Source organism: Myotis davidii, unplaced genomic scaffold, assembly GCF_000327345.1.
Source record: "Myotis davidii unplaced genomic scaffold, ASM32734v1 scaffold151, whole genome shotgun sequence".
In the NCBI taxonomy this organism is placed as follows: domain Eukaryota; kingdom Metazoa; phylum Chordata; class Mammalia; order Chiroptera; family Vespertilionidae; genus Myotis; species Myotis davidii.
Window position 1 is genome coordinate 799,780 of NW_006285248.1, and position 13,198 is coordinate 812,977.

General features: G+C 37.3%; 1 protein-coding gene across 1 annotated transcript in view; it reads right to left on the reverse strand.

The window, feature by feature from the left end:
- Positions 1 to 13,198, reverse strand: part of ATL2 (atlastin GTPase 2) — a 46,772-nt gene that overhangs the window by 16,559 nt on the left and 17,015 nt on the right. The window contains exon 2 of the mRNA XM_015558868.1: positions 6,569 to 6,813. Within this exon, the coding sequence (XP_015414354.1) occupies positions 6,569 to 6,813 (245 nt within the window). The remainder of the gene's footprint in view (positions 1 to 6,568; positions 6,814 to 13,198) is intronic.

Here is a 13,198-nt window from a genome sequence, read left to right on the forward strand (position 1 = left end):
GTTGGGCTGAGAGACACCCCGCCAGTACACAAATTTTTGTGCACCGGGCTTCTAGTTACATATAATAAAGGAGCCAATTCTCTAAGAAAACTTAACAATCCTTAAAGTTTATGTACTTCACAACAAAGCATCAACATATGTGAGACAATACTGAACGTTTGAGGAGAAATAGACAAATCTACTGTTATACTTGGAGACTTCAACACCCCTCAATCAGTAACTGACAAATGCAGCAGACAGAAAATCAGTAAGGATATAGCTGAACTGAACAGCACGGCAATCAAGCGAATCTAACTGGAATTACAAAACATTTCATCCAACAACAGAATACACATTCCACTCGGACTCACACAAAACATTCACCCAAATAGACCACATTCTGGGGGCGAAAAACAAATTAAAAGGAATAGATTATACAAAGTACGCTCTCAGACTACAATGGAATTAAACTAGAAACCAATTAACATCAGGGCTAAAAACCCCAAACAACACACTAGCGTCTAAACAACAGACTATGAAATAACATATGGGTCAATAGGAACTTTTAAAACATTTGAACTAAAAGAAAACAAAAATACACTCATGAAAAAGCAGTGCTTAGAGGAGAATTTATAACATTGGTGCACACATTAGGAAAGAAGATAGAACTAAAACTAATCATCTAAATGTCCACCTTAGGAAATTAGGAAAGAAAAGCAATATAACCTAAAGCAAACAGAATACAGGTAGAGCAGAAACCAAAAAAACTGAAAAGAAAAAACAGGGTATCAACTGAAAAAAAAAATCAATGAAACCAAAATATGTTCCTTTGAAAAGATCAATGAAATTTATTTGAGAGAGAGAAAAGACAAGTTAATAATATCAGAAATCAAAGGAGTTAAAATTATTAATTCATGGACATCAAAATGAAAATAAATATTAAGAACAACTCTATGCCCACAATTTTGATAGCTTAGTTGGAATGGGCCAATTCTTTGAAAGACACAAACTATCAAACTACATATACAAAAATAGGATTATCTGAATAGATCTATATCTACTAAAGAAATTTAATGAATAAGTAATAGTCTTCTAAAAAATTAATGAACTAAAGCCCAATTTCACTGGTGAATTCTACTAAACATTTGAAGAAGAAATAACAAACACCATTTCTCTATAAACCCTTCCAGGAAATAGAAGCAGAGGAAACACTTCCTACCTCATTCTATGAGGCCAGCATTATCTGAATACCAAAATTAGCTAGACATTACAAGTAAGAAAAACTAAAGATCAATATATCTCATGAACACAGATACAAAAATACTCAGTAAAACATTAGCAAATTGAATCTAACAATGTATAAAAAGAATTATATATCACAACTAAGTCAGATTTATTCAAAAGATGTAAGGCTGATTCAATATTCAAAAAATTAAAAGCATAATCCATCACATCGACAGGGTAAAGAAAAATCACACGATCATATCAATAGATGCAAAAGAAAGCGTTTGACAGAACCCAACATCTATTCATGATTTAAAAAAACAAAACAAAAAGCTCCCAGCAGACTCGGAATAGAGAGGAACACCCTGAACGTGATTTGTTTAAATTTACAAGAAAATCTACAGTTGACATCATACATAGTGTTGAGAACCTAGATGCTTTCATTAGGATGTCCGCTCTTATCACTTGTTCTCAACATTGTACTGGAGGTTCTATCCAGGAAAATTAGCCAAGAAAGAGAGATAAAAGGTATTCAGATTGGAAAAGAAAAAGTAGAACTATCTCTATGTGCAGATGAAATGATCTTGTATATAAAAGACTCCATAAAGAATCCGCTAAAAAACTACTGGAACTAATAAATGAGTTGAGCAAAGTTGCAAGATATAAGATCAATGTACAAAAATCAATTGTATTTCCATAAACTTGCAATGAATAATCTACAAATGAAATTTAAAAAACTTCCTTTTATAATAGCATCCAAAAATAAATAAATTCAAAAACCGGTAAAATTTACTCTGCAAATTACAAAATATTTTTTAAAGAAATTAAAGAGCTAAGTAAATGGGAAAAACATCCCATTTTCATGGACAGGAACACTTAATATTAAGAGAGCAGTACTCAAACTTTCAGCCTCAAACCAATCAACAGAATCCCAGTTAATCTCCCATAGAAATCTGCAAGCCAAATCTAAAATTCATATAAAACTAGAGGCCTGGTGCATGAAAATTCATGCACATGGGGGAGTAGCCCAGCCTGCACCCTCTCACAGTCTGGGACCCTCGGGGGATGCCCACCTGTTGGCTTAGGCCTGCTCCGCAAGAACAGATGATCTAAAAGAAATAATCATATCCTTGGGTAAGGATTTTTTTAAAAGGTAATGGTCACATGAAAATTCACTGCCGACAGGGCTGAAGAGACTGGGAGACTCCAGCAGCAGGAGTGCCCCCCGGCAGGGCTGAGGGGACTGGGCGCCACCATCTTGTGGCTGTGGGCACTGCCATCTTTTGAGGGCATGATGGTCAATTAGCATATTACCTCTTTATTATATAGGATGCAAGAGACCTACAATAGATAACCTTGAAAAGGAAGACCAAAATAAAAGAACTCTCACTTCCTGATTTGAAAACTTACTACAAAGCAACAGTATCAAGACAGTCTGGTGCTAGTATTAGAAAAGATATATAGGTCACTGAAACAGAATTGAGAGCCCAGAAATAAATTCACATGTCTATAACCAGCTAATTTTCAACAAGGTTGCCACGACCATTCAATGGTGAAAGAATAGTCTTCCCAACAAATGGTACTGGGACAACTGGATAGACACATACAAAAAAAATTAAACTGAACCCTTACCTCACACCATTTTTATATACAGATATATAAAAGTATTATGTATAATTAGTGAATACATGTTAAACTATGTTAACACACTGTATGTGGGAAAAGTATTTATACATTTTAAGTTGACTGGTAGTAGAGCGTGGGACAAGTATTAATACGTTTTTTATAGACTAGCGGTAGAATGCGGGTAACGTATAAATACGTAAACTAAAGTTATCGTAATTTTACTGAACGTTGCCATTTGCGCAAAAAATTAGCAAAAATGGCCCGCGCCACCTGTTAGCGCACGATAAAAACTACCCGCAAACGATGTGTTAATACAATTATAGCATTATTCATAAGCCTAAAGATGGAAACCCAAAAGTCTATTAACTTTATATATATATAAAAAGCTAGTGAACGGAAGACCATAACAACTGAAACGGCCTGTCACTATGACGCTTACTACAGTCAGAGAACCAGCCTGATCTGGGGGTGGGGCCAGCCAGCCAACCTCCCACGGCCCTTCCCCCCACATGGCCTGGCCCAATTGGCCCCAATCAGGGCAGGCCAGCCAGACCCCACCCATGCACGAATTCGTGCACCCCTGTCAGGGGCAAGGCCCACCAGCCAACCTCCCACCATCTCCTCCTCCTGACAGGCCCGGCCCCAATCAGCCCCAATTGGGACCGGGCCGGCCAGACCCCACCTATGCACAAATTTGTGCACTGGGTTTCTAGTAGATAAATAAAATCTGTTATATCTATACAATAGAATAATATTATCCTAAAAAGGAATGAAGTACCAATAATGCTACAACATAAATGAGCCTTTAAAGTGCCCTGACCAGTGTGGCTCAGTTGGTTGGAGTGTCATCTGTATCGTGGGTTCAATTCTCGGTCAGGGCACATATCTAGGTTGCAGATTCGATCCCTGGTTGGGGCATATGTGGGAGATATGTGTATGTATGTCTCTCTCCCTTCCTCCCTCTCTAAATAAATACATAAATAATAACACTGAGTGAAAGAAGGCAGTCACAAAAGACCACATATTGCCCAGCCAGTGTGGTTCAGTGGTTGAGCATCAACCCATGAACCAGAGGGTCACAGATCCCCTCCTAGATAGGGCACCTGCCCAGGTAAAGGCTCAATCCCCAGTGTGGGGTGTGCAGGAGGCAGCCAACTGATGATTCTCTCTCATCATTGATGTTTCTCTCTCCCTCTCCCTTCCTTCCTCTGAAATCAATAAAAAAAAACTAAAAACAAACATATTTCTTAAAAAAAAAAAAAAGACCACATATTATATCACTTCCTACCTTCTTTAGCTAGCTAGCATGCCATCTTTGTGGGCATATAGGTTAATGAAATAAATCCAAAACCATTCCACTATTATTTCTCCCCCTTTCATCTCCTAGGAAAACTATAACCCACCATAAAATCAGTACAAGCATGTTATCCTAAAAATCAGATACTGTTTAATGCAATTTTCAATTAAGAGAGATTACTTATATCAGGAATTCTACATAGAAACCTTTTGAATAAAAATTAATAAAAATATTTCAACTTAGAAGCTACTAATTAGGTATGTAATAGCACTCAAGCCCTAACTTTCTATGGCTTCAGTGTCTTCCCCAGGAGAGGGGGTAAGAATCCTATTAGCCAGAGACTGCAAATACATGTGTGGGCTGCTATTCCTCCTCTGAACAGCCCCTACTAAGTGATCAGAGATGGAATCACAAATAGCACCTGAGGTGAAACTTATCTGTCATTGCCAGACAAGTGATCTAAGCTTCCTTCCCCTTCTAGCATTTTACTGTCTGTGACCTACTTGAAATCAAATACATTTGCAGTGAACAGTTCAGGCACAGATAGAGACAACACACTCAAACTAACTTAAGAGGTTGGAACCTCAAAATACAGAAATTCTTTATCATCTTTAAATGTACAGTGTACTTTTAAAAGGATATGCCACTACCTATACATTCCTCTATTTCAGATGTGAAACTCAGGGGGAAAAAAAAAACAAGTTTAAGTGGAAAAACTTTAAAATACTATCTCTTGCCAAAACCAGTTTGGCTCAGTGGATAGAGCGTCGGCCTGCGGACTGAAAGGTCCCAGGTTCGATTCCGGTCGGGGGCATGTACCTTGGTTGCAGGCACATCCCCAGTGGGAGATGTACAGGAGGCAGCTGATCGATGTTTCTCTCTTATCGATGTTTCTAACTCTCTATCTCTCTCCCTTCCTCTCTGTAAAAAAATCAATAAAATATATTTAAAATACTATCTCTTTTTCAATTTCCAATATAATAGTATTCTTTAATATGAACTACATTCTGATACTCAGGCATACTTGAATATTCATTCCTGAAGAGACCCCTATTAAAAAAAATTTCCTGAAAAGCAGATGCATATCCAGTTACAGATTTATATAGAACTCAAAAAGGTGAGCACCTTGACCAATATTTAGACCAGCAGTCGCCAACCTTTCAGAACTCATGGACCACCAGTGGTCCAAGGACCACCGGTTGGCGACCACTGCTCCAAAGGTTTCCTTAAACCAGTGGAGCCCAACCTTTCAGACCCCACAGACCACCAGTAGTCCGCAGACCACTGGTTGGCAACCGCTGATTTAGACAATTACATAATTCTGTCAAAGTGTTATTTCTAGCATCTTTATGTGGCTTCTAAATGTCAAAATGTCAAATGCCCCCAATAAAGCCTTCCCGCTAAATGATCCACTCCAAATTTCCAGTTCTTTCTTGGTCTCTATCAAACTCCCATTCCCTCAGCCCAACTTGCAACTGTTATAAAAACATTCTGATTCAAATGGAAAAAAACTTTTTTTTTTTTTGCTTTTTTCAGGGAAAAAGTCAGAGTCAGAGGGGTGCAAGAGAGGAGGGAAATAATAGTTGTCTGGCACCATAAAAAAGTGAAAAAGTGTTAAGAAAGGAAGCTCATTGGCCAAAATATAAAATAAGTGCTTACACAGGCCAAGTATTGTGCTGGGTGCAGGAGATATGGTATTCAAGATAAGGCCCACCCTTGACAGAGGTTATACTAGCCAGAAACAATAAGTAATAAAGTGGTATCAAAAAAAGTAGTATCAATAGAATACATGACCTGTGCCTTGAGTATTGGGAGGAGGACATAACTTAGTCTTAGACATCTGGGAAGGCCTCCTGTGAAGATTAGCCAAGGGCACAGCGACATTTGAGAAAAAACATGACACTCTCAAGGAACTAAAAACTAGAGGATACTTTTATAAACAAAGGCAAGAGATGAGTCTAAGAACATGGAAGACACTATAAGGGACTCAACTTCATCTCAAAACGTAACCGTCACTGAAGGTGACTTGAGGAGCATAGCTGTACTTCTACAAAAGTCTCTATCAGCCTAACCCACCCACTAGAAAGGTGTTCAAGAAGGGGAAGGTATGAGGAAATAACAAAAAGGGAGAGATGAACAGTACTTCAGAGACTTTGGAGTATATTCAGGCATCTTGGATTAGAGCTGCAATGCCTGGAACATAGATGCTCAATCTTATGCATCAATATCTATTATAAGCAAAAAGGAATTATAGAGATGAAGAGCAATCAAGAGGTCAAACATATATTACTGTTGTAACTGAGAAGTCTTATTAAGAACTGATTTTTGTAAAACTAAAAATACAGCTCTTACTAGTTTTTGTCTATTAGCTTTTAAATAAAATTGGTTGGTTGGTAGAGTTTGTTGTTTTAAATTGGGTTCAATTTAAAAGACACTATTCACCTTGTTATACATATATCTAAGCATGAAGTCCAGTAGAAATGATTTCCCTTTACGAAAAGCTCCTGCCACGGATACTACCACTATGTTAAGATCACGAATGTGCTCCTGTAGCAATATCTGCTCCAAAGCTGCTTCATCAAGCTCAAAGTTATGGTCATCTTCATGAGCAAGAACAATCTGTACTGGACATGGTTTCTTCATAACCTCATCAGAGTTTACTAGGTTCTCATCTTCATAATCCTCACCTAGAATTTAAAAAAAGAAAAACATTACTTGAATTCCTGCGTTACAAACTTTTTCTAAAGGATCACAACTAAGGCAAAATTTCAATTAACTTCAAATACCACCCCCCCACACACACACCTTATAACCATCTGAAAATATTTATAAGTGATGGCCAAGTAGAGGTTGGATTTCCCCTTCCTTCTATAATAGGACCAAGAATACCAGTAAGATTTCCCACTATATCTACAGTAATAAAAGCATAATATGCTAGTTAGACCGGACAGTTGGACTACCTTCTGGACAAAGCCAGGGCTGTGAGGGCCAAGCCCCTTGAACGAATTGCATGCATTGGGTCTCTAGTATACAGATAAGCAGCAATGCTAAGTATGGCTTCTATCTCAATTAAGTCTTTAACAGCTAAATGTGAACAGTAGATGTTGCTGCATTATTCCATAAACAACTTTTGCTACTGTATGCACACAGAAACTAGTTGAGGGTGGGAGGATCAATTTCACCTAATAATTCACAATCCAATTTTCCTTGTAGGTATTGCCTGAAAATTATTCCAAGTTACAAAGATTAAAATATGTATGAAATGTAAACACTTTTCATTCTGAAACTTTAGAGGGCTATGTTAAGGTCCTCAGAAGTCTCCATAAATGAGACTATGATAAAGCTAACGAGTCCCTAATTTAATTAGAGTAACCCAATAGTACATGGTAAAGCAAAGCACAGGATTAATGTTTAGTGCAGCGGTTCTCCACCTGTGGGTCGAGACCCCTTTGGCAGTCGAACGACCCTTTCACAGGGGTCGCCTAAGACCATCCTGCATATCAGATATTTACATTACGATTCATAACAGTAGCAACATTACAGTTATGAAGTAGCAACGAAAATAATTTTATGGTTGGTTCACAATATGAGGAATTGTATTTAAAGGGCCAGAAGGTTGAGAACCACTGGTTTAGTGGAAGATAAGAAAAATGGTCAGTGAGATGCACAGTTCTTAGTTTCAGCTACCTCCGGTGTTCTTTTGCACCAAATACCACAGCCACCACCTTCAAAATTACACAGCTCGCCAAAACAGCTACATAAACTCTTGTCCACCCAGCACACCTGAAGAAAGTAACTCTTGCAGAAGAACTTTACCGAACAATGTATCTCTCTCAACTGAATGGGAGTAAAAAGCCGGGACAGGTTGTAAACACAGATGACAAACAGCAAAACTAGTTAAAGCTCCATTGCTACCTCTCTATAAGCCTTAACTGGCAAAGCCTCAAACTGAAATTGCTTTACTTTCAATACTCTACCCTGCTTTTGTGTCCTTTATTATAATTAGGATTTCCACAGTAAGGATCAAAATTCAAATTTCTAACTATAAACACTATGACCAACTCAAAACCAAGGATTGTTGCCATTAGCTGATGCTAATCATCCAGTTAAAAAGCTGGAGATGTGCTTAGCAAAAATATATGCACTCTGCTCTACTTTTTTTTTTGGTACATTTTTTTAGATTTTGGAACTTTTTGCTTTCACTATAATCTCAAAAAAAGTAAATCACCATAATGTCAAAAATGTTTAAGTAAAAATATTGTCACTCTAGAAATAAAGCATGGCACTTTAAAGTCTACAGAAGTGAGGAATAAAAGAATACAAATTATCTTCCAAGTTCAAACTATCATGTTCAACAAAGCACAGTTGTAAAGGACAAGGAAATATAACTGAAGGAAGCATAGACCTCTAGGTCAGTACAATTACCAGTAATCTTGTTAAATGTGACAGACTGACTAACGAAGTGGACAACTTGATAGAACGCATATCCGCAAATCCATACAACTGAATCAAAGAGGCCATTTCCTTATAAAGGCACAATCTACAGTCTTCAAAATGCTTAAAAACTGAACAGGTGAGCTAGTAAAGGAGTAAGTTTTTAGCTGAAAATATTATTTGAGAAGTTTAGGAAGATAACTGACTGGCTCTGAAATTCGGTGGAAAGTATTAAGTGCCATTACAAATGCACTGTTACCTGGAAGAGAAGAAATTGCTATTTGAGATCACTGTCAACAAAACAGAATTTCTCGGAAAGTGAATGCATTAGTAAAGCCAAGAAAGAAAGAGCAATGCAGAATTTCAAAGTAAACTTGGTCTGTTAGAATTTCACTCAAAATAGTTCACCAACAAAGCACTTTCAAAGTGGAAAAGCAAGAAATCATTGAAGAAAAATTCTTCTCTAGCATTTGTTACTCACAGTTTTAGAGCATCAACAAGAAAAATATGAACTAGATAGTCACTCTGGATATAATTCTAAGGTCTTTTACTAAAATAATGTATTAGTATTATATATATAATCAGTAGTAGGTAATATGTTTATATTGGACATCTAGTTTATATTCCTAATAAATGTTCTTAAAAGATTGTTCAATATTCATTTATTTTCAAGATCAAGTATGATACAGAATGAAACAGATTTCCTAAATCAAATTCCCAATTAGAAATAACACACACAGGAACCAATTAAGTAGTGTCTAAAGTCTTGCATAAATAGAATCAAGGTAGTCTTCACTCTAGAAATGGGGACTACAAAAAGGCAGCAACGCACCATGATTTCGAGGACAACTAGGTGAAAAACTGATGGGATCCATCAGCGATTTGGGATCCATCAGCGATTTTCAACTTTTTTCATCTCATGGCGCTCCTGAGCTAAATAGAAGATATGTGCAGCACACCAAAATATATTTTTGCTGCTCTGACCAAAGAAGGGTATAATTTTGATTCATTCACACCAGATAGCTATTATTGTTGACTGCTGTCATCTTTTATTTGATAATCTAAGAGAAAAGAGGTCAGTGCTCCTGACTAAATAGTCAGGTATTACACGTTTTACAATTTCCTAGGGCACACCAGTTGTAAATCGCTGCCTTATATACAATTATAGGCACCTAATTATTTAAAAAGTCACTTTGGAGCAAAAAGGGTAGGTAATTATTACTTTTTTTTTTTTGGTAAATCAATCAAAAGTGTGCCTATGTTTTTGTCAGATTAGCAAAATGTATTTTTTTGGTGTGCTGCAGAATTGTAGTAATTAGTTTATGTGTGCCATGAAATGAAAAAGTTGAAAATCGCTGCTCTAGATCTCACTACAGGGAAGGAAATATAGGAGACACATTCACCACAACCAGAGATGGAGTCAGAAAACTCTAGAACATGGGAAATTCCATGAACAAAGCTGAACAAATAAATTGCAAAGCAAAGAGGGGAGAAGGGGGAAGAGTACCTACAGAAGAGAGACTTAAGAGGCTTAAGAGTACCTACAGAAGAGAGACTTAAGAGGCTTTTGCAGTGTTTAAGCAAAGCAAATATAAAAAATTTCAAACAGGAAAATATGAACTCAGAATATTTGATATTAAGAAATTATTTTTCTAGTGTGATATGTGCTATTTTTTTTAACATCTTTAATCTTTTAAAGACACAAAATAGTCATAAAATCTGCTATTTGCTTCAAAATAATCTAGTGGGAGGCTGGCTATGAGACTAAATAAAATAAAATGGCCATTATACTGACAATAGTTGAATCCGGGAGATGTGTCTACACGGTTTCCTTATGTTATTCATTTCTGTACATATTTGAAGATTTCTATTAAAAGAAGGATGTTTTTGTTAAGTATGAAGTCTAATAAAGGCTTTAGTAGGAGATGAAGCAGATCTAAACATTTTTAAAAGAGAGATACAAGCCAGTGCTATTAGAAGTGGAAGAAAGTCTCTAAAATACTTTCTCAGCCTATCTTCTACTTCCACTGCATTTTGGTGATGGGGGGGGGGGCAGGGGGGAGACAGGAGGGTGCATGGAGAATCACAAAAACAAAAGGTTTTCAATATATATAAGACAAGATCAAGTGACTGTAAAATTCTGTGACTACCCCACCATTCACCTCAACCCACTTCCCCAGAAATACAGTTCTAAATTCACATTAAGTCTTGCCTCCTCATACCTGGAATCAGGAACCCTACTCTAAGAAACTCATTATCAACTGGCTACCTAAAAGAAGGTACTCACTTTTTAGTAGAGAAAATTAAAAGGAATCAGGTTTAAAAATCAAATCCATTAAACATTTTACAAAGAAAACTTTACGTCCTGGTGGCTTCACTGGTGAATTCTACCAAACATTTAAAGAAGAAATTATACCAATTCTACACAGACTCTTACAGAAAAAAAAGAAAAGGGACCATTTCCCAATTCATTTTATAAAGCCAGTATTATTATTATCCTAATACCAAAATCAGGCAAAGATATTACAAGAAAACAAAGCTATAGATCAATATCCCTCATAACAGACATAAAAATCATTCATCAAAATCCAGTATTCAGAATATATAAAGAACTTCTACAACTCAATAAGTACAATTCCATTTTTAAATGGACAAGAGATTTTAATAGACACTTCAAAGAAGATACCTGAATGGCCAGTAAGTTCATGAAAATATGTTCAACACCATTAAATGTTAAGAAAATGTCAATTGATAACACAATGAGATACCACTATACCCTCACTAAAATAGCTAAAATTTATAATAAGATTGACACAAGAGTTTGTGGGAGCAATAGGCACTCACATATATTTCTGGTGAGGGTATAAAATGATACAGCCACTTTGAAAAACTTTCTGGCAATACCCTAGATACAGTTAAACATACACTCACCATACAACCAGCAATCACACTCCTATGTAATTAAAAGAGAAATTAAACATATGACAACAAAAGGCTTGAACACAAATGTTCATAGCAGCTTTATTCATAACGTCCATAAACTGGAAACAACTCAAATGTTCATTTCCTGGAAAATGAATAAATTGTGTGTTAAATCCATACAATGGGTTACTACTTGGCAATGAAATGAATTACTGAAATACACAATGACACAAATAAATCTAAAAAGCATTATACTATGTGAAATAAGTCACATGCAAAATATTGTAGTTTCTGATTCAATTTAGAAACAGCAAATCTACAAGTAACAAAGCAGATGAGTGATTGCCAGGAACAGAAGATACAGAAAGAGAACTGACTACTACTATGGACTAAACGTTTGTGTATCCCCCTCACTAAATTTGTATGTTGAAGCCCTAATTGCCAGGGTCCAGCCCTGGCAGTCCAGGGGTTCCCAAAGGTGTGGACACGGAGACAGTGTTCAGATGATCAGCATAGCCAGGTTCTTCTTTATTCTCCTGTTACATCTGTATTTATACCATTTGATCCTATAAGCATGCCTCTATAGTCACATCATGGTATGTTTTGGGTCCTCCCTTGACCTTCTACAGTTCCTTGTTTCATGTCCAGAGTTTCTTATCTGACCTTTGCCAAAAATCCCATCTCCATCTAGTTCTGTTGATTTTAATCCTATCCATTCTATTCTAAAGGTTCCGGTTAGTTTGTTATCTCCATTCCAAGGTCACTACTCTACTGTTCTGTTAAGCTACAAGGAAGTAACTGAAAGACAATGGCCTAAGTAAAGATTATGTAGCTTAAGCGTGATTGTTCATAGTTAAGGTGATTAATTACCCGCCCGGCACTTAAAGGGTTTTTGCTAAGAAGGGGAGCAAACATATTAAGAACAGTATGCCAGGTCCCTTGAAACATATGCTGTGCAGATGTTTCCTCCCTGCAGCGAATGTGTCAAGCAACAAGGATGGACCGGCCTCTGGCACCTAATCTTCAATGTAATGGTACTTGGAGGTAGTACCTTTGGGGGATAATTAGTTCATGAGGGTGAAACCCTAATGTATGCGATTAATAAGAGACGTGGGAGACATAATGTTTCTCCACCATATGAGGATACAGCAAGAAGATAGCCATCTCCAAAACCAGAAAGAGGGCTCTCACCAGAATCTGCTGGCACTTTGATTCTGAACTTCCCAGTCTCCATAACTGAGCAGTAAATGTTGCTTAAGTCACTCAGTCTATGGTAATCTACACTAATAAAAGACAAGCATGCTAACTGACCATACCTTCACTATGCCCTAAGACACGCCCACCAGCCAATCAGAGTGACTATATGCAAATTAACCCAACCAAGATAGCGGCCAGCAGCCATGGAACTGGAGCAAGCAGGAGGCTTGGTTGCCCCAATGATGGAGGAAGCCAAGCTTCCCGCTTGCCACAGCGGGCTCTGAGCTCTTCACTGAAAGCAACAAAGTTTCAATTATAGAAGGTAAATAAACCCCAGATACCTGCTTTAAGCCAGCCATGGCCACAGAGCTGGAGTGAACAGGAGGCTTCCCTCCCGCCCACCCTGGCCAGCTCTGAGCTCCACTTAAGGCAACAAAGTTTCAATTATAAAAGATAAATAAACCCCAGATACCTGCTTTCAGCTGGCCATGGCCATGGAGCTGGAGCGAGCAAGAGGAT